We start from the raw sequence: 27,364 nt of genomic DNA, 5'->3' as shown, positions 1-27,364 counted from the left end.
GTGTGGGAATTTAGCCAGGGTCTAGGGTTAGAAGGGCGAGGGCGGCAGAGAGAAAGCGGGGCATGTAGATCAAGAGACGAGGACAAGACAGAGTTGTACTTTCTTTCATACATACAATGAATTTAACAGATGGGTGTGTAATATCAATTGTTACTTCTTTATAAGCTCATGTTCTGCTCATTTAGAGGGCTATTGAATCACCTTTGATGAAGCGAGAATTTACCTCACAAAATGTGCCAGGTGTGCCATAAATAGTGGGAACACCATAGCAACGTTTCCCAACATCCAGCACATGTGCAAGCAGCTCTGGCTGTTTCTGCACATGCGTGAAAATGGGAAACCTCTTCTATGCATGCGTGAGGGTGGACGGCCGTTTACACGCATGCACAAGCGGCTCTGGTCGTTTCTGCGAATGCGGTGCTGGCCTCTGTTAGTTGTTTCTGCGCATGCACGATAATGGAAAAGTTCTTCAGCACATGCGCGAATGCCATCAGGCGTTTGTACGCATGTGGATGCAACTTTTGCCGCTTCTGCGCATGCACTCTGACTGCTCCTGCACAAGCGGTTCTGATGTCACCTGCGCATGCGGCGACCACTTCTGTGTATGCGCGGTGCAGCACCAGCAAATTACGTCACTTCCGTTACACATTTTCGCCTCCGTGAAGGAGATTTTGTCCTATGAGAATTTACTAGGTGCCATTAAAGTTTCACTTCAAAAGATGGGTGTGGTTGTAAAGACTACTATGAATCTAGCACAGGGGTGGGCAACTCCAGTCCTCAAGGGCCACCAACAGGTCTGGTATTAATGATATTCCTGCGTCAGCACAGGTGGCTCAGTCAAAAACTGCCACCTGCGCTGAAGCAGGGATATCCTTAATACCGGACCTGTTGGTGGCCCATGAGGATTGGAGTTGCCCACCCCTGAGCTAATGTGTGTTGCAGTAGAGGCAGGAATAAGCAGAGTAACATAACAGGAGGATGTTGAAAACCATTCTTCGAAGGAAGGCGTTTTTCAGACACCTTATGTGAAGGGTAAGGCAAATTTGATGTTCCAGGGTAGGTAGAAAATGTTTGGACCCGGCAGAGGTTTTGGATGCAAGTTGAGGAATAGGAGACTAAAAAGTGAGATATCATGGAAAATGTGTGTGTGGAAGAGTTGTTTGGAGAGAACTTGCAATGTGTACAGAGCAGTGGTTCTAAAATGTAAGATTCAAAAATATATACTTACGGCCAATGTTTTAGGAATTGCTCTTTCATTGAAGTGAACAATAATATCTACATCTGCAACATATTTTTTCCCAAGCTTCAGATCTGAAAAATGCACTAAAGGAGCATGATCCTGTTAAAAATATATATATATATATATATATATATATATATATATATATATATATATATATATATATATATATATATATATCACTATATATAGTATAGAATAGATCATGAAGCATATTTATATAATTTTTAAAAAAAAAGGGAAGAAGGGGAGGATTCAGCACCCACCTTCCGATTTCATTTTGGACAGACCATACTGTGCAGTGATATTTTGTGGATACCTCCCACGGGAAAATAGACCTTTAACTTGATCCAAAAAGTATGGGGTGTCACATAAATGGAATGATTTACTTAAATCTGCAGTTCAGGCTGCCGTTTTTTTTTAATGTATTTATTTTTTCATTTAATATGTGCATCAATAAAATCTGCACACTGACAAGTGATTAGCTAAGCTGCAGATCGATTGTTTCTCCTGTAATTAATCGCTGAAGATTTGGTTTTGGGGGTTCTTTACATCACCATTAGGGCAGCAGAAGATTCCCCAAGATGCAAAGTTCTGTGGGAAAGATCATGTGACCAGGCAGCCACTAGATACAATTGGTGTACTGCTAGAGAGGGCAAAAGGGGTATGCCAGAGCGTTTCAGAAGAGGAAGTGTGTGTGACTTTGTAAATGGTTGCTATAGAAACAAAAATGCTTGTTACATTATAATACATTAAAAATGTCTTTAAAAAATTGTTAAAAAAAAAAAAGGGCTACAAGTATTTTCTCATTGTACAGAACTGATTTATTAAAACAAACATACACGTAGGATATTGCTTGAACTGCAGCTTTAAACCCGTCCCCTGAGCTAAAATCTCACTTCTTTGTATTAACTAATTGCAACAACAAAATTGAAACAGAAAAAAAGCCCGTCTCTCAAAAACGAATTTTAAATAAATGGTTACATTGCGCAAACGTGGGAAATTCTGGTGGTCAGTTTGCCTCCAAACTGAAGATGGACTTCCTGTTTTTGTAAGCAACACATTCCACATCGGACAAAATAGCCACCATCCCTGGTTCAAATCCAAGCCTAAGGCTGGGTCCATAGAAGGGGAAGCAGGGCTGGACCGCGCTGACGCTGAGGCTCGCCTGCTGAAATCTGCGCGATTTCATGCCCATGCAGGCGAGCCAGCGGGCGCGATCGGAGGCGGGGGGAGACTGAGGGAGGCGGGGCAGTGACGTCGCTGGGCCAATCGCCCGCGACGCACCAATGTCAACGTCACGGCGCCGTGACATTGACGCTGCTCCGCGCTGATTGGTTGTTTTCAGCCGACAGCGCTCTGAAAAACAGCTTGGCTGTCGGCTGAAAAATCCAGCGCCTCAGCATGCCTGCGGACGCTCGCGTGAGCCCCCTCTCAAGGCATCCTCATTGAGGATGCAGGGGCTCAGCGCGGAGCGTATATATAAGAAAATAGATCAGGCAATTAAGTCACCAGCAAAACAATGTAATAAGTTAATAATGAATTTCACTGTATCCAATGAGGGAGCAGCAACAACTGAACCCTTTTAGGCACGCTAGATCGTGCGGGTAATCGCTGAGAGAGTTGTGCATCTTCATCTGCACATGAAAAAGAGATGCAGGGGTTTGTACACTGGCGACACACTTTATTCGAGCACGGCTAGTTCCTCGAATTCGGGTATACCCGGGTGTATTGAGGTTTGTGACTGTTTTCTGCCCGAGTGCATTGGGTTATTTTCTAGGCAGGGATTGAAGCATTTTATTCCCACTGGCTGCAATACTGCACAGTATATATATATATACTGCATTACAATTCATGAATTTATGCCATCTGGTAGACACGCGAAGCATTGCAGCCTATTAAATCCTAATCATTATCATTTAACAGATCAGCCGCCCGTCAGCCAGGCATGAACCCAGGCTGGAAAGGCAAACGCAACGGGGCTTGTCAGAGGTAAGGAGCGGCGCATTCCAGGTATCTGCCAGGTACATACTGGGTATTTGCTCGAATAAAGTGTGTCGGTGCAGTAAATCTCTGTACACTCAATTATCTCTGAAAAATTCTAGTTGTTGGTTTATTAAAAAATGTATGACAGTCATTGAATCATTTAAAACTATGAAGGAACATTAATACATAGTGACGGAAGAGTAACAGGGTAAGTTCTTTTTGTTTTTGTTTCTTGTCAATATAAATACTAATAGGGATTGGTTCATTGAACTGCTGCAATTACCTCCACACTCATTTCACTCCATGTTAGAGTGTTTTTGTCATTGAAGACAGACAGATGTAGTCAGATTGAATGATTAGAAGGACGCTCCCTCCCCATCAGAGGTACACACAAAAGCACCCTAAATAATGTAGTTAATGGCTGAACAATAAAGCAAAACATTCTCATGCAAACAATTTATTAAGCCTTAGGCAGAGGCCAGGCAGGGAGCGGGCGCTCATGCGCGGTGACGTCACTCTCCCTGCTCGGTTGGGAGATTTGTGGCTGGCTAGATGCGCACACTGGGGGCGCGGCCATGACGTCACAGAGCTGGTTCGCCCTCATTGGGCAAACAGCTCACGTGATGTGCGAGGAACAAATTCAATTTTGCTTGCTTTGGCAAGCAGGTAGGCGCCGCTCATGCACTTGCTCACACTGGCCACACATTGTCGCAATGTGTTTCATCGCGGCCAGCGTGAGCGCCCGTTCAGCGCCACCCTGACCGAGGCCTTCGTGTTGCATTCATTATCAGGAGCAAATAAATAACAGGCAGTCCTTGGTTATCCAACAGAATCCGTTCTGGAAGTAGCGTTGGATAATGAAAACGTTGTAAAGTGAGTCCCATGTTAATCAGTGGTGGTGAGCGTTGGATAACGCATTCCGGCGTAGAAAAATGGCCCATAGGGTTGCATTGTAAAGCATTGGATATGCCATTCATTGTAATGTGAAACGTTGGACAGCGAGGACTACCTGTACTTGTGATGGATGGGGTAGCTGTCATCACAAAACTGGGATGAAGCCCAGCTAGCTACCCCATAATCCATGTAACTTGGCCACCTATGTAAGGCTTATTTTGGCCAAATGTACTTTAATATCTGGGGGAGAACAGGGAAAGTATAATGCACTATGTATGTAAATCAAAGCACTTTATTCCCTGTAAATGCAAGCCCCCAGTTTAGTGAATCAACATTGTTCTGTGATGTGATTTGGGAGTCAGCCCTGTAAAGTGTAAATTGGATTAGGTGACTGTATGTGCTCATTTCTAAGATGACAGACTTGTAATGTGATTTGCATGTGTACATTTCTATAGAGGGGACTCTGTGATTTAATCAGCTGAGGTTCCTTCAGAGAAATGTGTATTGTGACAAAGGCTGGGAACGTGGAGGTGTTAAAGACATTTGGCGAGTGGGAAAGAGTGGTCAATCAGGTCTGCTCTGATTGGCCAGCAACCCGTCCCATGTAAAGGATAGCAACAGAGGGCTATATAAGAGGCACTGCTGATCAGAGAATCTATCTGGGAGACATTCTGTGAAGGAGTTTGGATCTTGACTGTGACCAGCTGGAGATACGTTAGAGGGGCTGCTGTGTGATCAGCACTCTGATATCCTGGACGAGAAGCGGACAGGGCAAGCCTTTTTGAAGCAGGCCCCTGCACCTAGCGAGGCTAGTCTACTCCCCAGGTGGTATTGTATCTTGCTTTGTGCATCTTTGTTTTGTCTGCTGGCGTGCCAGAATAAACCTCATTTTACTCAACAACCTTGTCCTATTTGGTGCTAGTGATCCCGGTGTAAAAGTTCTGGTCTCCTGTGACAGTACTTACATTAGAAGATTTCAGTTCGGAATTGCTGGTAGTATCTGGATGGCTTCCACTGTCATCTTCACCTTTAACAGAAAGAAAATATATTCTTGCAAACCAATTCATTTAGTATTTTTTTTTTTTAGGGACAGAGTAATATTTTATCCTTCTTACCGGAGATAACGTAGCTGTCACAGCACACATTAATATTATCTTCAATCGCATGCACCTGACAAGGAGTAAAACGAAAGTATCACACCTTTATTCTAAAAACAGTGAAATAATTACAGAATATGGATGTCTGGTAAATAATGTCACCCATTAAAACAAATTTCAGGTATCAGCATTGCATCTTCGTTCGACTTTTTGATAACTCCTATGAACAGCCAGCTGATAAATGCTGGTTAAACCATACTCAAGTTAAAATGATGGAATTGTGAGGCGAGAGAATTTGAGGCCACGCTGGTGAACTGGGAATCTATATTCAGCTACTGTATAAACATGCTTCATAGATAAAATCAATAATCTACTCTACACTCTGTTTTGCCAACACAAAAGGCAAATCACACCTGGCAAGGGGGTCACCCCCTTTATCATTGGAACATGTGAATAACAATCAATAAACCCCACGTATTAAAAAAAAAAAATTTAAATGTAATATCCTCATTACCCGTTATAGAGCTGGCCTAGCCCGCATGGGTGGCTACAGCTATTGACCGGGGGGTGCGGCCCCCCCCCCCCAGCTAGGCTGTTGGTCGCGTGCACGATCAGGGAAGGCAGTTGGGGCGGTTAGTTTTTAAATAGAGCCAAGGAACAAGCAACTGTCACTTGTTCCTTGGCGTTCAACAGTTTCACACACTCTCCTCTCTTCTCCTGCGTTTAGTAGGTTAAAATTGGTTTGATTTGGGCCCCCCTCCCGGGGTGAGGGATTTTCCCTTCCCTCCTCGTGGTGAGGGACCCTCCGCCTCCCCCCGTGTGTTTTTGCCGGTTTTGCCAGTGCCCGGGGGGGGGGGGGGGGGGGAATTGCAATTAAGGCTGTTGTTTTTTGTCCTGCGTGGGACCTCCCTTCCTTCCTCGTGGTGAGGGACCCTCCGCCCCCACCCCCCATGTGTTTTTGCCGGTTTTGCCGGTGCTCGGGGGGAGGTTGGGGATTGCGAGTAGGGATAGGTTTTTGTCCTGCCTTTCGTTATCGCGCTGTTTTATTGGTAGCAGCGGCGGGGGGAGGAGGGAGAAGGATGAGGAGAGTGACTCCTACCTGGGGCTGATGCGTGTAGGAAGGCGCATCGGCGTGGAGGAGGTTTTTGCTTGGCGCCGTTTGCGAGCCCTGTTCCTGTCCTCCTATTGTGGCCGCTTGTGTGGCTGGGGGGGGGGGAAGAGAGGCTCGCCCAGCCCACGCTTAGCCGTGCGGTTGGGCTAATGGCAAGGGAGGTCTTTGCATACACGAGTGTCATGTGGTTCCGCCTCCTGACGATGATCAGGGGGTGGTTTTTTTGGGGGGGGGCTGGGGGCAAGGCTGTTATTACGTCTGGGGGAGGGGGCTGTTCGTGGTTTGGCTGGAATGGTGGGCTTTTGCCCCCCCTCCTCCCTCCTCCTTGGGGAGATATTGGCCCTTTTCCTTCCCCCCCTTTTTTCTTCCACTCTTTTAAACAGGGGCTGTCCATTTAAAAAAATAATAATAATTAAATAAATAATTAAAAATATATATTAAAAAAAAAAACAGGTTTAAAAAAAAAAAAACGCCTTTTGAGGTTGGTCTTGGTTGTGGTTAATGGAAGCCAATTCTAAGGTTTTTCGTGTCGTGGGTGACACCATACTTAAAAAAAAAAAAAAGCTTTAGAGCGGTTCTAAGTCTATTCAAGTGAACTGGTTTTCGTGGAAAGATCGGCCAGGCAAGAGTTCAAGAGTAGTTTGCTGGCAGGATTTAGGTGGTGGAATTAAACCAGTGTTTGACGAGCCATTGGATAAATTCAGCGCTAGTAGCGATGTCCTTTCAGGTCAGCACCATGCAGCTTTTGGCGGAGGCGCACAACCATGAGGAAGGATGGTTTCAGAAGCAGATGTGTGCACTAGTGCTAAAAGCTGGAAGTGATCAAGGAAGTTTGGGCAGTCGTGGAAACGCGAGAGGACAGGGTGGTTCCCATGCTACCTGCGCTGAGGCGTGGCCATCATCAAGTGATGAAGGGGGTCCTAGTTACGGAGCACGGGAAGCGTTGGTGGTGCAGAAGGGTATGTCATGGCGGAGTTTTTGGAAATCACAGCCTATTTGGTTGAAGGCTGGGTGACTTTTGGGAGGAGCCTGGGAGATGGGTTCCCACATGAACAGGTGTGGGACATTGGGTCCCTGGAAAAACAGGGGTGGGACATGGGTCTCCACAAAAACAGGTGTGCGACATGGGTCCCCACAAAAAACAAGTGTTGGACATGGGTCCCCACAAAAACAGGTGTGGGACATGGGCCCCTGGAAAAAACAGGGGTGGGACATGGGTCTCCACAAAAACAGGTGTGGGACATGGGTCCCCACAAAAACAAGTGTTGGACATGGGTCCCCACAAAAACCGGTGTGGGACATGGGTCCCTGGAAAAAGCAAGGGTGGGACATGGGTCCCTGGAAAAAACAAGGGTGGGACATGGGTCCCTGAGAAAAAAAAAAAAAATAAAAAAAAAAAAACAAGGGTGGGACATGGGTCCCTGGAAAAACAGGGGTGGGACATGGGTCCCAACCTTATATAAAAAAAAAAAAAAAAAAAGCATGGATGGAGGCGAGCAGTAGGTGGCTAAGTATTCCATTTCTCCCCTAAAAAAAAAAAAAAGGGGGGGATTTTGGGAGAGGGCCGACATGCTCGCCATAGCCGGTTACTGGTGAAAGGAAAGCTGGAAAAGGATAGTTGGTAATAAAAAAAAAAAAAAAAAATAGAGGTTGGGGGGTTTGGTCCCAGCCTAGAAGAGAACGTAGGTAAAGGATTGGTCCTTTTAAAAAAAAAAAAAAAATAAGCGTTTATTCAGGAATAAAGGTTAGCTTAATTGGGGGTTTAATATTTGCTTCCTCATTTACAGGTAAATCTGGAACGGCCGGGACGCGGTCGACCTCGCTTCGTGGCGCTGGTACGTCGTCCACGGCTCGCAAGCGGTCCGGGCCTCGGGTTGAGCTTGCTGTCAGAGGCTTAGAGGACAAGGGTCTTGGGGCAGGTCCCGACAGGCGGTTCAAAACACCGCCGGGGACTGGGGCATCGAAGGGTAAGCGAAAAAGAGTTGCTTGTTTGGGAAATAAGGGCGTTACCTTGCCGGGCATTGTTAGCTCCCCTGGGCCACAGGTGTTGGAGTTGGGGTTAGCGGGCGATGCCGAGGCAAGAATGATTAGTGCGGTGGTTAAGGGCGTTCAGTTAGCTTTATTGCCGATGACAACGTTATTATCCACTAAGCAAGCAGTGGAGGCATGCAAGTCAAGTGAGCGGCAGGGGGGGTCAGATTCAGTGCTTGATGGGGGGAGCAACCGTGGAACAGTGGGTGGAGAGTTGGCTCAGGTGTCTTTGGGTGGGGAGAGTACAGCAGGTTGTACCCTTAGCACAGTGCCGAAAGTTATTCAAGATGCGTTGGCATCGGCCACAGCATTGCCGGTGCAGGTGGCGGGACAAGGAGCTGATTTAACGACAGTTGTTAGTTTGTTAGGTGAGCATCCGGTGGTGAATTCAGGTGCTGGGCAGGGGACAGGGCTCGGAAGGCCATTGGCAGGTTCAAAAAGGCTGCCGGATGCGGCCTATGGGGACTCATGTACGACCATATCACGTTCCTTAGGCGTGCATTTGTCAAAGGAAGTAAAGGAAAAGATTTGGGCGGGTGATTACGTTGAGATTTTGTCATTGCTTCCGGGTTACAATGAAGCGGTAGCTAAATCCGGAAAAAAAAAGGGGGAGGCTAAAAAGGAGGATGTGGAAAAGCGTCTTTTTCCTCGCAAGTTCAGTAATTGGTCGCAGGCATTTGGGATTTTGGCGGGCGTTGCGGGGGAAAAGGATCCGCATTTATGCTCGGCGCTTTTTAAGTATCAGGATACGATTAGAAAAGCGTTTCAGAAACACGGGGGGTCGTCCTTTCGTGGGTCAAATAGCCTCAAAGGGGTCTGGCGGGAGCATTTTCAGGTGCGCACATCAGGGAGAGGGCGTGCAGGTGGGAAGCAGTCGGGGGTATGTTGGCGTTACAACGAGTCAAGATGCAATTTTGAGAATTGTATGTAGATTCCAACATACTTGCGCTGGGTGCGGGGGTCAGCATCCCAAATCAAAGTGCTTTAAGAAAGATAGTAAGGGTTTCAAGGGAGCAGGACAGCAGGCTGTTCAGGAAGGCGGGAACGCCAGTTTCAGCAGAGGCAATGGCGCCTTGGCTGGAAAAATACCCCAATAGACGGGCAGCTAGCTTATTACGAGAGGGGTTTAAGGAAGGATTCAGGATCCCCTTTGAGTATCAGGAGGGATCGGGGGGCGAGATGAATTTGAAGTCGGTCAGGTTGAATGGGGATGTGGCAAAAGAAAAAATTGATAAAGAGATTGAGTTGGGCAGAATGGCGGGCCCTTTCCTTTCCCCGCCCCTGAAAAATCTTAGGGTGTCGCTGTTGGGAGTGGTTCCGAAAAAGGAGGCGGGGGCTTTCAGGTTAATTCAACATCTGTCTTACCCGAAAGGGTCGTCAGTTAATGACGGGATAGATAGGGACTTATGCTCCGTAAGCTACGCCACTTTTGATCAAGCGGCGGCTTTGGTGGGAAGGATGGGGCAGGGGGCATTGATGGCGAAGGCTGACGTTAAGTCAGCTTTCAGACTCTTGCCGGTACATCCAGATGGTTTTCATTTATCGGGCTGTATGTTGGAAGGGCGTTATTTTGTTGACCTTTGTTTACCTATGGGTTGTGCATTGTCTTGTTTTTATTTTGAAACATTCAGCACATTTTGGAAAAATACCCCAATAGACGGGCAGCTAGCTTATTACGAGAGGGGTTTAAGGAAGGATTCAGGATCCCCTTTGAGTATCAGGAGGGATCGGGGGGCGAGAGGAATTTGAAGTTGGTCAGGTTGAATGGGGATGTGGCAAAAGAAAAAATTGATAAAGAGATTGAGTTGGGCAGAATGGCGGGCCCTTTCCTTTCCCCGCCACTGAAAAATCTTAGGGTGTCACTGTTGGGAGTGGTTCCAAAAAAGGAGGCGGGGGCTTTCAGGTTAATTCAACATCTGTCTTACCCGAAAGGGTCGTCAGTTAATGACGGGATAGATAGGGACTTATGCTCAGTAAGCTACGCCACTTTTGATCAAGCGGCGGCTTTGGTGGGAAGGATGGGGCAGGGGGCATTGATGGCGAAGGCTGACGTTAAGTCAGCTTTCAGACTCTTGCCGGTACATCCAGATGGTTTTCATTTATCGGGCTGTATGTTGGAAGGGCTTTATTTTGTTGACCTTTGTTTACCTATGGGTTGTGCATTGTCTTGTTTTTATTTTGAAACATTCAGCACATTTTTGGAGTGGGTGATCCGCAATAGGGTGCAGGCAGCAGGGATCATACATTATTTGGATGATTTCCTTTTCGTTGGTCCGCAGGGGTCTGATTTGTGCGCAAGGTGGCTTTTTCATTTTCAGCCATGGCGCGCGAATTTGGGGTTCCTTTGGCGAATGAAAAAACAGTGGCACCCACGACCACTCTCAGTTTTCTGGGCATAGTAATTGATTCAGTGAACAGGGAATATAGGTTACCTCCTGAGAAGTTAGTTGTTTTGGAGAGTATGATAAAGGATTTCATGCTTCTTAGGAAGGCCTCATTAAGACAGTTTCCGGTTTTGATGGGCCATTTGGTGCTTGCAGCTCGCATTATGCCTGTGGGAAGGGTGTTTTCCAGGCGCTTGTCAGCAGCTACAGCGGGGGTAAGGTGTCCCAACCACTTCATTCGGGTCACAACAGATATTCGGAAGGATTTGGTGGTGTGGCAAGAATTCTTACAGAGTTACAACGGAAGGACGTTGTGGAGGGGGCGTCCAGCGCGGAACGATGAGCTGCAGCTATTTACGGATGCGGCTGGGTCAGTAGGGTTTGGTGTATATTTTAATGGAGCTTGGTGTGCGGAGGAATGGCCAGAGGATTGGCGAGGGACTCAGCTTATCAGGAATCTGACATTTTTTGAACTTTTCCCTTTACTAGTGGCTGTACATCTTTGGGGGGACAAGTTTGCTAACAGGGAGGTGACGTTTTGGTCCAACAACTTGGGTGTGGTGGAGGCTGTGAATAATTTTGGTTCACGGTCCCCACCAGTGTTGGTTCTGTTGAGGCATTTTGTGTTACGGTGTTTACAGCTTAATATAGGTTTCAAGGCTAGGCATGTTCCTGGGGTGGAGAACAACATTGCTGATGCATTATCACGTTTGCAGATGGAGCTGTTTCGGAGGTTGGCACCGGGGGCGGAGACCCAGGGCGAACGGTGCCCAGCAGTCTTGTGGGATCTGGTAACGGAGGTGTGATTGATATAATCAAGGCTTCACTCGCCCCGGGTACGTGGGGTGCTTAGGTGGCTGCTTGGCGAGAATTTCGGGAGGCGGAAAGGTTGGCGGGAGGAAAGATCTCGGAGGTAGACATTTTGCTGGGTCACATGATGAGTTTGAGGGACAAGTGTTTAGCTGGTGGATCCATAGGGAGAAAGATGGCGGGTATATCGTTCTTCCTTAGGCTGAATGGTAGGGTTGATGTGTTTTGTGGTAAGGAAGGTGCTAGCAGGCATGGTTAAAGGGATAACTAGCAGGGATGGCAGAAGACCAGTGACGCCGGTAATTTTGGAAGGTTTGTTGTGGGTCACAGACGTGGTATGCTCTTCCAGTTTTGAGGCAGTACTTTTTAAGGTCACATTCATCATAGCATTTTTTGCAGCTCTGTGAGCAGGTGAATTGGTTTGTGTATCCAAGAAAGGAGGGGTTGGCTTGCAGCGGGCTGACGTAAGTTTAGGAGAAGGTTTGGTGAGGTTGCTGGTACGGAGGTCTAAAACGGATCCGAAAGGAAAGGGAGCGTGGATCTTGTTGAAGGGTTTGCCTGGAAGTGTGGTGTGCCCAGTAAAAGCTTTGGAAGATTATTTGGCCATTAGGCCAGAACAAGGGGGTCCACTGTTAGTGCACATGAACGGGGGGGCATTGTCAAGGTTTCAATATTTGCGGGTCTTTCGGATGTGTCTCAAGCAGCAAGGGTTAGAAGGGGGCAGTATGGAACGCATTCTTTTCGCATTGGGGCAGCGACGGAAGCAGCACGCGTTGGGCTCGCGGTAGCAAAGATACGGAGGATTGGGCGCTGGAAGTCAGACAGTTACCGGACATACATCAGGCCGGATTTGGTAGGGGAGAATGTTGCGATAGAGTAATCACTCTGCTGTTGTTTTTCTTTTTTCCCACCATGTTTTTGCCTCCTCAGATTTCGTGGTAATTTGGATCGTGGGAGATTCAATGGTACACTGGGCGGGGAAGAGGGTGAATTCGCGCCCGTATGGAAAGAATTTAGGTTTGAGTATGGAGCAGGTGGAGGTAACGTGGTGGGGGATGAGAGGGATGCGGTGGGGACGTCTTTTTCCGCTGCTAATTTCTAGGGCCAGGGGTAGGAGGGCACCGGACATCATCATTATTCATGTTGGGGGTAATGATGTGGCAAAATTGCGGTCGATTGATTTATTCCAGCAGATTAAGCAAGATTTGGCGCGCATGTTAGCGTTTTGGCCAAAGGTGCAATTATTTTGGTCCGAGATAATAAGATAATATGCAGGTTGGTTTGGAAAGGTGCGCGTATCCCGGGGAGAGTTAACAAGATGAGGAAGAGGTTAAACAGGAAGGTGGGGAATTTCTTGGTTCAATGTGGGGGTGGGGTCATTCGTCACCCGCAGTTTAGTTTTTAATTGAGTGGATGGTTTAGGGAAGATGGGGTACAGTTGTCGGATGTGGGTGTGGATATGTTTAATAATGATTTACAGGAAGGTTTGGAAGAGGTCATAAGGGGTATGGCGGTACGGGTCTGATTTAAGGGGGTTAAACAGGCCCGTTGGTGGCGGCAGTTGGGGGGGGGTGTTAACATTTCTTTATTTTGCAGATAAATAAGAGTATATATTCGAGACAAGGAAGAAAAGATAACGATGGAGGGGTCAGTGGACCAATTGCTTTGTCGCGGCGGCAGTTGGGGGGGGGGGGGTAGGTGCTTGTTCCCCAGAAGTGGCTCGGGGCTGGTTATCGGGGGGTTTGAAGCAATTGGGCAGGTCACCGGGACGTACTTCCGGGTGCCCCCTTTGCGTTGCCCAGCCCTGAGCATTCTGGCGCGGACAGGTGGTACGCTATCCCCATTTGTGTTAATAAATAAGCCGCGGCCTTTTACCTCCATATATGTGTCCTCTTGTTATTTGTATGTCTTTATGTAGAGGGTTTTTATGAGAGGGGGGGGGGGGGAAGCTCGCGCCTCCTTGGTCAATGAAAATGTTTACGTTTTGAAAACCAGACAACGCATGCATATAATGTAAATATCAAACTTAAGATAAAAAGGATCTATACATTTGTTAAGATATTTAATTCTGAAAGGAGCATTCCATACTAAGGTCACATATTGTAAATCGGTATGAAGCTGAACCGCATTCGTTTTGGTTCTGCGGACCCCATGCTTCCCAAGATACTAACTTCTGTAGTTGCTGTTGGTACTTACTGGATCTAAAACCTCCCATGGCACGTGGGCCAAAAGGATGCAATTTTGTTACCCCAGCAGGTGATGGTACCGAGGGTCACCAGTAGTGGATTTACAAAAACTGCCGGCCATAGTCACTTACCTGGTGCCGCGCCCCTCCTTCTGCAGCATCAAATGAAGCTACAACGTCCCATGGCTTCGCGTTACGATGGTAACGTGACGTCATGTTGTCATGGTACCGCGATGTGACACGGCAGCACGTTGCCATGGTACCGGACGTCGCTGCGTCATTTGACTCTGCAGAAGAAGCGCGGCATGACGCAGAAGGTAAGAACTTTAGAGGCCCTATTCTCTCCTGCAGCAACCAGTGGGGAAGAGAGAGGGGCCTCTTTATATTGTGGGGGGAGGGGGTGTAAAGAAATATGCCGGCCTAGGCACAGGCCTAATGGAAAATCCACCACTGGGGGTCAGAGGCAAGTATATCTGCAAGAGATGATTCCCAAAGCTGAAAATAACGCGGTACAGCTCCTGCTTCCAATCTAGGGGGGACAAAAGAAACCCAAGACCGAACCACAACTTCAATGCATGTTGTTGGAAATTCTAGATCTGCTTTGTAAAGCAGTGTAAAAAAAAAAAGTGTGACCACATAGGTATAATAATAATAATAATAAATGTACTACTAGAATAAGTATTTATTTGGGCTTTCACTGTGCGTGATATGCTATATATGAATACTTAATATCAGGAAACGCTTGTGATTAAAGTTGTTTGTGTATGGTTATATACAGTGGTTGACAAATCACCAAAAAATCTACTCGCCACAAAAAAATCTACTCGCCACCTAGTACTAAACGTGTGCTGCTTGGGCCAATATTTACTCGCCCGGGGGTTAAATCCACTCGCCCGGGGCGAGCAAATGTATAGGTTTGTCGAACACTGGTTATATATATATGGACACATTTCAACGTATGCATATGAGAGTATGCATGTGTAAGTCCCTCAGGAGGGTACGGCAGTCCTTGTCACAGCAATTCATTGCTCCCGTTTCATTTTTCTTTTTAGTCAATCCCTAACCGGGTTAGTCTTCAATTTGTAATTGCTGCAGCATTTACTAAAAAGGAACATTAACTCATAATGGAAGAAATCCCAAGCTTTGGTGGACAGAGCTCTTTTATAGAGGGACACCTAGCTCCTCCCTTACCTGTACATGTATGTCCTGTTGGAGGGGAAAGGATTACACATTATCTCCATAAAAGACTTTGCACTTATCTAAAAGGGAGTTGAGGATTTATGCATGAAATGTTATGGGAGCATGAAAACACGGGGCATAATCCAGATGAGGAAGAGCGAGAAGAAACCACCAATGATGTACCATGCGTGTTAGTCCTGGTCTCCCGTGACACATGCTACCGGTAATCATTTGATCTCTGTACCACTCCTGAGCGGTGACGTCACCCTTGAGTGTCTGTGTCGCAGCTGCTCCCTGAAAGGAGGTGATTCCAGCCCCCGATGAAGCCACAACGGTGAAACATATGTTGGGCAGGCTAAGCGTCACCACCTAGTGCGCTGGCTATATCGGAGAGGACTGTTGCCTTCTCTCAGTTAGAGTGTTTCGGAGCCTTCTAAAGGAAGCACAACACTCTGACTACTTTCCTATTTGTCATGGTTCTGAGTACAAGACACATACTTTGTGATCTTGAAATAGCTGTTCTGCTAAACATAACAGACCTCTAGGTTCATTTACCTTTGAACCCGTTGGTCTGGTACATATGTGTGTGTATATATCCGTATACTAGCATTAGCTGGCTCAACAAATATATTATTCTGAGCACACACACTACATTAAGCTATACTCTCCATTTAGGTGTAGTCCTCAAACTATATAGAACTGTATTGGTATAACTACCACTGTTAGTATAATTATATAGCAGTGGGACATTCTAAAATAGTTATTCCTAGCATACACTGTTAGTTTGAATTAGGCATACAGTTACCTGCTCCGTTTTTTAATTTATTTTAATCACTTTGGTTCACGTTAGCTTTTTGCTGCAATAAATATATTTTAATCATTTATTAATAAATAGTAATTTTTAACATAGGTATAGGTGTTCTCTTGTGCGGCTATTAGGGAGCTTTCTTTCTTTTCTTTGCTTATGATTCCAGCTTAACCTGCTCATCTGAGTGGAGCGTGGGGTGTGGACGCCTTAGGCCTCGGGCATGGTCAGTGCTTAGGCGCTGAGGCGCGCTGCTGCTCGGCAGCGAGCCCCTGCAGCCGCAATGAGAGCGGCTTTAGAAGGGGCTTCCGCAAGCGTGTCTTAAGAAAATTTTAGTTGCAGTGATGGAGTGTATGCTTTGGACCGGGAGAGGGTGCTTTCCCTATCGGAACGGGTATTTCCAATGCTGCAGTGATTGTGTGAATACACCTACCTGCATTGTTACCAATAGGCTGGCTGGGCTTCCTTGTGGGGTCCCTGTCACTTCGGTGTGCCTATGAGGGTCTGGTATTCCGACGACTCCTGATGGTTATTATACCCAATTGTTTTTATTTTTCCACTGTACCATATGTGTATTCAGTACCTTTTACCCACTAAAATATTTGTTTAGTAATGCTTTATGAGGGTTTGGGCTTGTCTTTTCTATCTATCTTAAGCAAAATAAGACTACAAAGTTGATAAATACCTTTTTCTTTGAACGATTTTTATATTTCGGTTTCTTTTTAATATTTTTATAGCAGCCATTCCATATTTTGGGTCCTAGATTTAAAAAAAAAAAAAAAGAAAGAAAAGATTGAGTAAAAATGAACACATTAAATAAAGCAGAGAAGGGGAGTCATCCGTTGAGATAATAATTTATTGGATTGCTAGACGTTATAGGTTTGCTTTTTCTTGTCATATTTAATGGGTTAAAAAGTGTCATCACAGTGCTAGGTGAACTACAATGGTAGCACAAATATTGCTGTAGTCTGGATATCCAACCAGGGAATGCTTGCAGTAGCAGCTGTTGGTATCAATATCAGGTCAGAATTAGGCTGTAGCCCGAGAGGAGAGAAATGCTGGCAGCTACAGAGACTTGCTCTGAACCAGTGGGCAGAAGTAGGTTAAAAGAGCCAAAACATCTGAGAAGACATCTACTGAGATAGGTAGGAGTGTTAAATGAACCACTCAAGGAGCATAACGGAGAGATAAGTGGATGGCTGAATAAAGATGGAAAGTATTGCAGACTTGAGGAGAGAGAAGTGGATCGTGTTCAACTTTCAATTAATGAAAGGAGGTCCCAATATGAACTGGCCGAAGACGTTCATTTTGATATCATTGGTAGGGATGACACAAACATCTTCCTACACTTACTAATAGCTACAAAGAAATGATGATCAAATCACGTGCAACCGGAAATTAATTACATGTTCTGTCCAAAACGAAGCCATTGATCTTTGCAACACTGGACACATGTCTAAAAAAATTTTTAGATATATATACAGGCATTAACGTACACAATGGGACCAAAGCATGTATGTTAAGCGAAAATGTACTTAAAGTGAAGCACTACCTTTTCCCCCCACTTATCGATGCTTCGGTACAGGTAGGGAGCCGGTATTGCTGTTCAGGACGTGCAGACAGGCGCATGCGCGAGCTGCCGTTTGCCTATTGGGCGAGGGGAATCAGCGCATCGCTACTACGGCGGTCTGTAGGGCAGAATAAGTGTCCGCACTCGCGAAGCAAGCGTATGGACACAGAGGTATGGTGCTATTGTAAATATGTCCTTACTCGCGAGTGTACTTAAAGTGAGTGTCCTTAAACTGGGGTATGCCTGTAAGCAATTCATTCTTTGACATGATGGTTAATGTAAAAAAATATGAAGCAGTTAGATCTATTCCCACCTTTCTCCAATTTCAGCGATGCCATATTGCAATTATAGAGAGGAGTGCCACCATAAAAAAAAGCTGACACGCTTGGCTACTACAGTGTAATCGGGACACCAAAACAGCAGCACTGGTGTAATTGCCTTGGTACTGCAGAATCTCCAACAAACGCCACTCGCAAATGAATGTTCCAAGTGTTTAATTAAATAGATCAATCTCTGGTCCCGATGGGATCTTTAACACTTGCAACATTCATTTGAATGTGAGACACGCATTAAAATAATGTTACAAGATATAACAAGCCAGAAAATGAAACCGTACAATTATTATGCATACAATCATACACAGTATTAACAGGTCACTTGACATTTCCTGGGGTTTGTTTTTTTAAAGTAGTAAGTAGTTTTCATGTTCATTTGGAAATATAAACACTTTACATGTCCGTGCTATTGGACCAGACTACATTTCTTGGCTCCAACAATTAACCGATTAAAAGAACAATTTACCCACTCACATGAGATTTCCCATGGACTTTTATCGGTTGCAAATACTTCCTTACCATTTGGGGTATCATAAGTTAAACTTGCAATATCTATTAGTAGATCATCTTCAAAAGGCTTGTCGTACTATGTAAAAAAAAAAAAACAGACATGAAAAGGCGTTGCAGCAGTTACTATTTACTTTGTAGCAGACAGAACCATAACAACAAATACCTGCACATTATTCAGCTACACCTCACACTTATCTGATATGGAATGTCGTGGTGGTGTGTGTTGGATACAGATATAACATTCACTGCTGGTTGTACTGCAGCACACAATCTGCTTTTTCAGGTGCTCCACTAAAATTAGGGTTGAAGCAGCATCCCCCACCAAAATAATATATAAATATATAAAAAAAATAAAAATCAGAACCCAAAACAGTTAGATTGTATTGTGCAGATTTTTCTTGTTCTATTTAATTTTTTTCCAAAAAACTGGTTTACACAGTTTTCACCGGTTTATTATTGCACTGTTAAGACATCCCCATGCAAATAGCTGCTTTAAAATGTTTGTGGGTGGCAGCAACCATTTTTATTTCCCTCGGAGGGGAAGAAAAATAAAAATCATTTATCCAGAATGCCCTTACAGAATTTAGAAATGAAATAAACATTTATTTTTATGGCGGGCACAGGAGATTGTCACTTTATATGGAATACCAACTTAAAGTAGCCTGTGAAAACACATGCACAGGTGTACCAGGTGTGTTCTCTCTACTCTTGTACAGGCTTTCAAACCCATGTACTCCATTCCTCTGACAGACCTGAGAAATGTCTGCGAACCCCCCTGATGCAGATCACATCATAAATAATATATAGCACAGGCATAGGCTTTAAACGGTTAAATGAAAATATCATGTAAGAAACATCAATCCATATATTCATGGTAGAGCGATATGGCTCCTACCTTCATTAAAATCATTGTCATTTTAGCTTGGAAGACCTTCTCATTTCTGTCCAGTTCACTGTTCAAAACGCCGCTTGGGTCCAGAGGCAATTTCCCGGAGGACAGGTCAGCGAAGACCTGGGTAGGGTAAAATTAAACACGAAAAATCAAGTCTTCCGAATTCACCGACAAAGGCACTCAGGGTAGGGCTTTAACTTCTTAAAATGTCTCACTAATGTCATTGTTGTAGTACAGAAGAAGGGGCAACAAACAAGCCAATACGTTCACTAACTATCTAGGAGGTCGGTTACCTGATGTTTAACCAGAACCAAGCATAATAGGATGGAAGACTAGTGCTGGAACTTAATTTCAACATTACTGTTTGATACTCAAGACAGGTTAAAAATCAGCAGCTCACGATGCTATACATTTTTGGTTCTTATTTGGTTTATAACTTACTTGGAATTGGGTTCCCCTTGAGCTGATCCATGGTCCTCCAACCTTCAATGGACCATTTAATTCCTGAGATATTTGTTGTTTTTTTGTGTGCTTGTTTTGACACACACAAAAAAAAACCCTACAAATAATAGCCATTTTATGTAAACCTGGCAGTAGTTCCTATAATCTTAGGTATTCTTGCTGGGTTTCAGGTAAGCTTTAAATAATCAAAAAGTGAAAATTGTCACTTTCTGGTCTTTCATCACAGAATTTTCAGTTTATATTTTATATTGTTATACAGTATTGAATAATTCACTAAGCACTTTCTTATTTAAGAATTGCACTTATATTTGGTTTTGAGCACAATTACCCTGATAACACTGTTTTATTCAAGCTTTAAATGATGTTACACTGGTGAGTTCTCTCCTTATAATGGGGCGGTTTATGAATCACTGAACCAAAATATTACACAAGGTTGTCTCTGCACTTCACTAAAAAACAGTATGAACCGGCTCCGGACACGCGCGGCAGTGAAGATACCGGAAAGGAGTGTGGGAATAGGCTCGGGTGACATTTCCAGCACACTCTGCAGTCAGACCACTACTAGAAGCATCCAGTATATACAGCTGCAATGCCTTCGAGGAGAACTACCCACTTTTCTGATGAACCCGCTGATACTGGCATCTTGTGAGTGCATTGATGACTTTACGTTGCCCCACTTAAACTACTGCACAATGCAATCACATTCATGAGTGTCCACCAAAATGGTCTCAGGGTCAGCATTTCGCTTTTTGTGGGGAGTGAAACATGACCGGTTGTCACGTTTGTAACTTTTGTAGTTTTGTTAAAGACATAATATATATAATATATATATATATATATATATTGCATAAATAAAATAGCATGTTTCCCAGGAATCTCAGGGGTGTTCCATTAGGTGCACGTCTCTCTCCACGTTGTATAAAATGGTGTGTTTTGGGAGGTATATACAGGCATACCCCGCATTAACGTACGCAATGGGACCGGAGCATGTATGTAAAGCGAAAATGTACTTAAAGTGAAGCACTACCTTTTCCCCACTTATTGATGCATGTACTGTACTGTAATCATCATATACGTGCATAACTGATGTAAATAACGCATTTGTAACAGGCTCTATAGTCTCCCCGCTTGCGCACAGCTTCGGTACAGGTAGGGAGCCGGTATTGCTGTTCAGGACGTGCTGACAGGCGCATGCGTGAGCTGCCGTTTGCCTATTGGGCGATATGTACTTACTCGCGAGTGTACTTAAAGTGAGTGTACTTAAAGCGGGGTATGCCTGTATAGCACTTGGGACTCTAGTGATAACGAGTCTCAGCGAAATTTATGAAGTTTGTCGGTGCGAACTCTAGTGGCGCAAGGTGAAACTGCATGTTTTTGCACAAACTTTTTATAACAAACTCTTTGCACAAACCTCCACGGATTTGCAAAGAAATAGTAATGTGCGTGAGAATTTGCAGACTGAACACGCTCGTCCATCTCTAATAACGTCGAAGCCATACTTTCTCACGTCTACCCTTAGGGACACCAGAGAGACCAGGTTTTTGTGACTAACCAAAGTATGCAATATACAAAGCGCTGTGTCAGGGCCCTGGAGTCCAAACCAAGGGGGAAATGCAGGCAACCATAGAAAGCTTTATAAAGAAAACACTGCTGTACTGTATTAACGGATCGACATTAAGATCAACACACAATACACACCTAAACGCAAATCAAAAAAGTGTGCAACACACACACCGACCCACTAAAGCGATAGTGAGACATATTAAAAGTCATAAGTGACCCGGCGGTAGCAAGCCTTAGGCTACGTTTATAGTGCCGGCGATCCGACTGTCAGGTGACGGTCGCTGGAAAATCAAATAGAGATGACTTCCAGCGATCGCGACCAATCCGTCGCGCTTACTATAAGCGCACACGATGGCGGCAATATATTTGTTTTGCCGCGACGTCGCCAGCACTATAAGCGCAGCCTTAGGCCTCTCCATGTTGATCAATGTAAATCCATTGGAGTGTCCATACTCTGTGTGCGCGCTCGCGCGTCTGTAGGCGCGATTCATGCAGAGACAAAAATTGTCTGTTGCGCGATGGGCCGGTCACGTGCTTGGTTCAGCCAATGAGAGCGAACTGCGCACGTGACATCACGGGCACACCCCGAGCAAGCCGCCCATCGCGCTACACTGCAGGCCAGGAATCGCCCGTGCTGCAAGCGAGCGCCATGGCGCTCCGTCCTCATGGACAAGGCATAAGGCCTCGTCCCCACTGCTAGCACGTACAAAATACGGCTCTATGGGGCCGGCCCCAGTCAGTGCATGCGCGCATATGATCAAGCGCGAGTGGCGACTACATTTTGAGAAGTCAAGAAATTTGACTTATGGTGCGGCCGAGCGATGGCCACGTCACGGTGGCGGTTCAGCCAATGAGGGCGAAGCAGACACATGAGATCATGGCTGCGCCCCCGCCGCCTCAGATTGCTCGGCTGAAGGCCACGAGCGCCACCAGGCACTCCGTTGCTCGCGCACGCTCACTGGCGCTGTAGCTTTAAGCTTAAAACCACGGGAAACTCTTTTTGAAGTTGAGGTAATAATATAGGGACATTGTGATATGATAATATAATATTGTTGCTTATGCATTCCTGTGCTTGGATTGTTTTCAGGCATAAATCCCTGCACTATTAACATTATAATGTAACATTATAATAACGGTAGTTGAGGCACAAGGGGACGTAAAGTGACTTTACCCAGGACGTAGGCAGCAGACACTGGGTTTTTAACGGTGATCACCCACTTCAAAAGGTTGTGACATTACCACTACTGCTCCTGGCGATTGCGTTTCACTCCCCCTCAATATTTGGGTGCCACGGCCCGTGCCTCGTTTTAGCGCTGGCCTTCCTCTGAGTTTCAGTTTCGATAATAAAAAAAAAAAATCATTAAAATAATGCCAACTGATACGGGTTACTTTAAATGTCCAAAAGTAACTGCATTATTGCCCAATGCTTCATTAATGGTTCCTAAAATCTGGTCTGCTTGGGTTAGATTAAAGGCAACTGTTCTACAATAAAACCCAAATCATATGGGAAGCTCATTACCAACACTACAGCAGTAATGTTCCAGCATATAATAGAGGGTTATCCTACGCCCTATACTTGGCGTGGGCCTCTCGTGAAGCAATGTGTTCCAGAGCAATGACGCAGTATTAATGGCAAAGAAACAACTGGAAAAAGCAATAAGATCATGGCATACATAATCTATAAATAAAAAGATGTCCTTAGAATTCCAGATGAGATTTAACCAAGACATTGTCAGGCAAATAAGGGGCCCCAAATTGACGAAGCCATCTTCATGGTGAAACGCGTAGGAGGAGGAGCATAGGGTTTTTGCTCTCATTCAGTGCAGTGGAGCAAGCAACATCATACAGTGGGCTCCAGCCAGTAGCACCTGTTTCAAGTTTGTTTGCCTTTCATCGGCAACCACCAGGAGGAGAGCTGACGGACGCAGTCCAGAGACTACCGGGAAGGGTCTGTGCGTCACGGCCGGAAGTGACATCAGACCCGGACACCCGGAGGGCTGCGTGGTATCGTGTGTCAACGTGCATCTGTGCAGCGTGTACTGGAGCAAATTTCGAGATTGAAGAAAGTCATCGGACCCCCACGGACCAGCAGCGATTAAAGGGTGAGCATATCGAGCATTGCTTCAACCCTGGGGTACCCCTCTATATCATAATCTGCCCGGGCAGCGCACAGTTTACAGGACTCTGACTGTACACCGGGATTCTCCCGTTTTTAACCCCTTGGAGACCCATTGAGTGCAATTGCACAACAGCTTCATCTGCACAGTTTTTAAACTTTATTGTCTATATATTGATCATCATGTTTTTGTTGTCCTAGAGGGTGATCCCTGGGACAGGATTTTTAATAAAAGTGTCTAGTTTTACCACTACCCAATTTTGACTGCGCTTCTCACTTTTTTTCTTTTTGCTGTAACATACTCTACGCTTGGATTTACCTGGAAAACGCTAAAGCCCTCCTGGTCTTATCTAGCACTTAAAAAGGTCGCAATGCAGGTCGAGTGCCCTACCATATTTCCTCTATTCCCGTGGTCACTGAAAGATCGCAACCAAAGGGTTAAACATTAAAGTATAGAGTATAGGCAGCACTCTAAAAATAAACACATCTATGCAAAAGCGCAATGGTGGTACAAGTGGAACATGCGAGGGACCCTAAAACCCTTGAAAATATCCACACGAAAACACACTCAAGTTCCCAGCACTGAAAGGTAAATGATGAGTGTCAAATGGATATGCCAAAAAAACTTTACTTAATTACAAAATCATAACAAAAAACACTAATGAATGAACAATGTAGTGTGTGTGTGTGTGTATATATATACACACACACACACACACACACACACACACACACACACACACACACACACACACACACACACACACACACACACACACACACACACACACACACAGATAAAACCGAGTAGTGTGTGAACAAAATATGAACACAAATGATTCCAAAACAAAGTACAGTGCACACAAGGGAAATACTACACAAAAGAACAGATGACCAAAAAAGGGGGGAGGGAGGAAATCTGAATTTGCAGCTATACGGTTCTTTGGTTCCTGCATCACATACCATTAGCCCTGCTGGGGAATATTTAGTATTGAGGACGCTTATACTTGGAGCTTTCCAGCGTTTTGAACTTTTGCTTGTACTTAGCTTTTTTTTTTTTTGCACAAGTTTCGGAGCTCTGTGGGAAAGGGGGAAGGGATGATACTCCCGCATCAGCCTAAGTACCATATTTGCCCGAATATAGTGCGACCTGGTACTTACAGTATAAGGCCGCGCTTATAGTGCTGGCGACGACGGCAGAAGACGTCACCAGCGAAAGTTATAATTTGATTTGAAGCGACGTCCCTGATTGGTTTAGAGACAGTCACATGTGGCGACTGTCTCTAAAAAATCAAATAGACCCGGCGACAAAATGTTTGGTTGCAATGTCGCTCCGTTGCGCTTACTATAAGCACTTGCGAGGTCGTCAATGTATTTGTTTCGGATCGACGTCGCGTCACCGCCGCGGGCACTATAAGCGCAGCCTTAATATATTGATTGATATGTTAACACTGGAGGTGCAATAGGAACAATATAATAATGATAAACAGAACAAGAAAAGTTTCCCTGTTGAACGCACTCACTGTACGAGTGCATTCAACAGGGAAGCTTTTCTTGTTTTGTTTATCACTGCTAGAGGACATACCTGTTTCTTGGGCTATTACATAGGCCAGCCATTGTGCAACTGCTTTCCCATCATTGGGACTACAGTACACATTTTACATCTTTTCTTTGCCAACAAGGGAGGACCTAACTAAGGACTCGTCCATAGTGAATGCGTGTGCAACGTCACGCTCGCCTGTTCTGTCCTGCAGGCAGAAGCGACAGGGAGGCGTGGCTGTGATGTCACAGAGCTGGTTCACACTCATTGGGCGAACTGCTCACGAGAACCAGCATCGCACAGCAAATTCAATAAAGGTTGTCGCGCGAAGCGCCGGTCGCTCTTGTGCACGCGCTCACACTATACACACTTATAATGGCGCCCTAGTGTTTGTTTTCGGCGCAAGCGACGTCACTCACGTCGTCTCCGCACAATGTACGCAGCCTAAGGCTACGGCCCCTGTAACTCAGCTGCAACGCGCGCCCGCGAGATTGGCGGCGCGTGCAGCCGATTACCTGGTCTGCAGGGAGCTGCAGTAAGAGACCGGGGGGGCGTGGCGGAGGAGTGACGGGGGCGTGGCCATGACGTCACCCGGCAGGTTCGCCCTCATTGGCTGAACCGCCGGGGGGCGTGCCGTATCGCTCGACGCTAGGTCCTGCTCTCAATTCTATTGAGAGCAGGAGTAGCTCTCGCTCGAGCGCTGCGGCCCCCGCTCGCAGCGGGCCCGGCGCCATTGCGGGGAGGGCTCTCGTGCGCGCAGCGTCCGCCACAGCGGACGCTGTAGTAGGCAGCGGGGGCAAGGCCTAAGGGTCTTAAGGGAAGTACCACAGACCTTTCGGTGGTAACAGATTTTCATTGTGTTCTTTTCCTTCTCATTTCCCCCCCCCCCTTTGGTCATCTGTTCTTGTGTGTAGTATTTCCCTTTTGCGCACGGTGTTTTGGACTTGTGTTCACACACTGTGCTCTGTTCTCTCTCTATCCGTGTGTTCTTGCATGTATATATACATACAGTGTCTAAACTGTTCATTCATTCGTGTTTTTTGTTATGATTTTGTAATATGGGTAAAGTTTTTTTTGGCATATCCATTTGACACTTACTCATCATTTATGAGTGCTGGGAACATTTTTTTTCTTCAAAGGGTTAAACATCACCCTCAATAGCAAATCAAAGCTTTGCTGTCAAAGTACTCGGATTCCTTCAGTCACAGGGCCAGCAATAAACTTCAGTGTTTCTGCAAGCAGGTTAGGGGTTAAATGAGTTATTTATAAAAATGTTTTACCAGGAAGTAATACATTGAGTTACCTCTCCTTTTCAAGTACTGTATGTCTTGGGCATAGTTACAAAAATTACACATGCAGTGTTGCATGGTTTCACTATGTAAAAAAAAATGTTTTAATGAATTTTTCTGCATACTTTCAATACATTAAAATGTGGATGCAATTGTGTAAAACAAAAAACAAGAAAGCCAATAATAGCTTAATATTAACGCTTTGCTGTTCTGTGCAGTGTTTTTCTTTTACTACAGTAAATGCTTTAATCAGAACTGCTGGACACAACAATCGTGTAACGCGTTTTATTATTAACAAAAAAAACAACTAGGTGTAAAAGCAGTAAAATCTGAATTCCTATGATCAAAAAAATAATACTTGGACAGTACACATGCAGTACACATGCAGTAACATTTAGCCAAACCATTGCTAACATGGCGATGCACTCCTGCCCCATCCCAGATGTCACCACATAAACCTGCAGTGTCCTACAGTATGCTGGGAATGAGAGATGAATTGTATGAACGGATGTGTAAGGCTGGTGAGATAGGGCCAGTGGGTAATCCAACCACGGGGCCCTGCAGAGAGCTGTCACTCCAGGAAGCAGACACTCTTCCCCTTTGCATATTACTGCCTACCCGGCCCAGAGTCCGGGCTCTTTCACCCTAATCACGGACTTCTGAGCACGGCTCTTCATGCACAAGGCGCTCTTTACCCAATTCTCTGCCCGTGTGTTGCTTGCCACCCTGGCAGCGCGTGGGGTAACCCTGCTCAGTGCCCCGCCGGCTCTGCCCGTGGTTACCTCGTTGCACGGCCGCGGATCAGCAGCCTGCCCGCTCCTTCCTGCCCTTGCGCCCTGCATGATGATGCCGCCGCCGCCGCCGCTGCAGACGCCCCGTTCTATGCCACCAAACCAGCGCCTGGTGGTGAGGGCAGGCGTAGTGACGTCACTGATAGCCAGCACGCCAGCCCTAGTCACAGTAATGCAGCACGGAGGGGGCTGGGGCAGCAGTCTCCCTAGCTGAGGTGCGCGTGTTCTGTGCGCTGAGGTGCGCGTGTTCTGTGCGTTCTTTTAACAATGTTACTCTTTCTGTTATTAAAGCAGAAATCATGTTGAAGGAAACACGGATATCAGTCTCCAAGGACAGAACATGAGTGACATGTAGGTGTTCTGGACCGAAAGTGGCCTTTTCATTTTCATCAAGAAGATCTGATTGTATTCTACAAACCTTCCCAATTCAATATGCTGTGAAGGTGCTTTTGAGTACTGGACAAGATTGTAGTCACATTAGATTGGAGCTGATCTCATCTCCAGCCAGGGAAAGGGGAATAATTTAACAGCATAGTACTGTGTATAATTACAGGCTGTCCTCGGTTATCCAATG

General features: G+C 45.6%; 2 protein-coding genes across 4 annotated transcripts in view; one reads left to right on the top strand and one right to left on the bottom strand.

Annotated features, from left to right (window-relative positions):
• LOC142483693 (uncharacterized) overlaps positions 1–26,994 on the bottom strand; it is a gene marked incomplete at its 3' end in the record, with an annotated part of 39,232 nt that extends 12,238 nt beyond the window's left edge. The window contains exons 1-6 of the mRNA XM_075583708.1: positions 26,695–26,994; positions 19,033–19,149; positions 18,147–18,213; positions 16,408–16,481; positions 5,236–5,290; positions 5,086–5,147 (exon numbers count right to left, since the gene is read on the bottom strand). Of these exons, the coding sequence (XP_075439823.1) occupies positions 5,086–5,147; positions 5,236–5,290; positions 16,408–16,481; positions 18,147–18,213; positions 19,033–19,149; positions 26,695–26,841 (522 nt within the window). The remainder of the gene's footprint in view (positions 1–5,085; positions 5,148–5,235; positions 5,291–16,407; positions 16,482–18,146; positions 18,214–19,032; positions 19,150–26,694) is intronic.
• Positions 6,590–13,142, top strand: LOC142483692 (uncharacterized). Of its 3 annotated transcripts, XM_075583707.1 has the most exons (3): positions 6,590–7,287; positions 8,116–8,295; positions 11,460–13,128. In XM_075583707.1, the coding sequence occupies exons 1-3, from the start codon at positions 7,044–7,046 to the stop codon at positions 11,594–11,596; spliced, it is 561 nt and encodes a 186-aa protein (XP_075439822.1). In that variant the 5' UTR covers positions 6,590–7,043; the 3' UTR covers positions 11,597–13,128. The 3 variants fall into 3 exon arrangements, 2 of the variants coding, with proteins under 2 accessions (XP_075439822.1, XP_075439821.1); XR_012797418.1 differs by having other exon boundaries at positions 6,590–8,295; positions 12,484–13,142; XM_075583706.1 differs by having other exon boundaries at positions 8,116–13,128.
• Positions 26,995–27,364: the final 370 nt, after the last annotated feature.

The sequence above is a fragment of the Ascaphus truei genome, unplaced genomic scaffold, assembly GCF_040206685.1.
Source record: "Ascaphus truei isolate aAscTru1 unplaced genomic scaffold, aAscTru1.hap1 HAP1_SCAFFOLD_357, whole genome shotgun sequence".
Classification (NCBI taxonomy): Eukaryota; Metazoa; Chordata; class Amphibia; order Anura; family Ascaphidae; genus Ascaphus; species Ascaphus truei.
This window is presented reverse-complemented; position numbering and strand designations above follow the sequence as displayed.

Bases quoted from the DNA above. Each gene is read 5' to 3' on its own strand.
- LOC142483692 (XM_075583706.1), top strand. From the start codon at position 7,044: ATGTCCTTTCAGGTCAGCACCATGCAGCTTTTGGCGGAGGCGCACAAC. The intron at 7,288-8,115 runs GTATGTCATGGC...CCTCATTTACAG, and splicing joins AGCGTTGGTGGTGCAGAAGG to GTAAATCTGGAACGGCCGGG.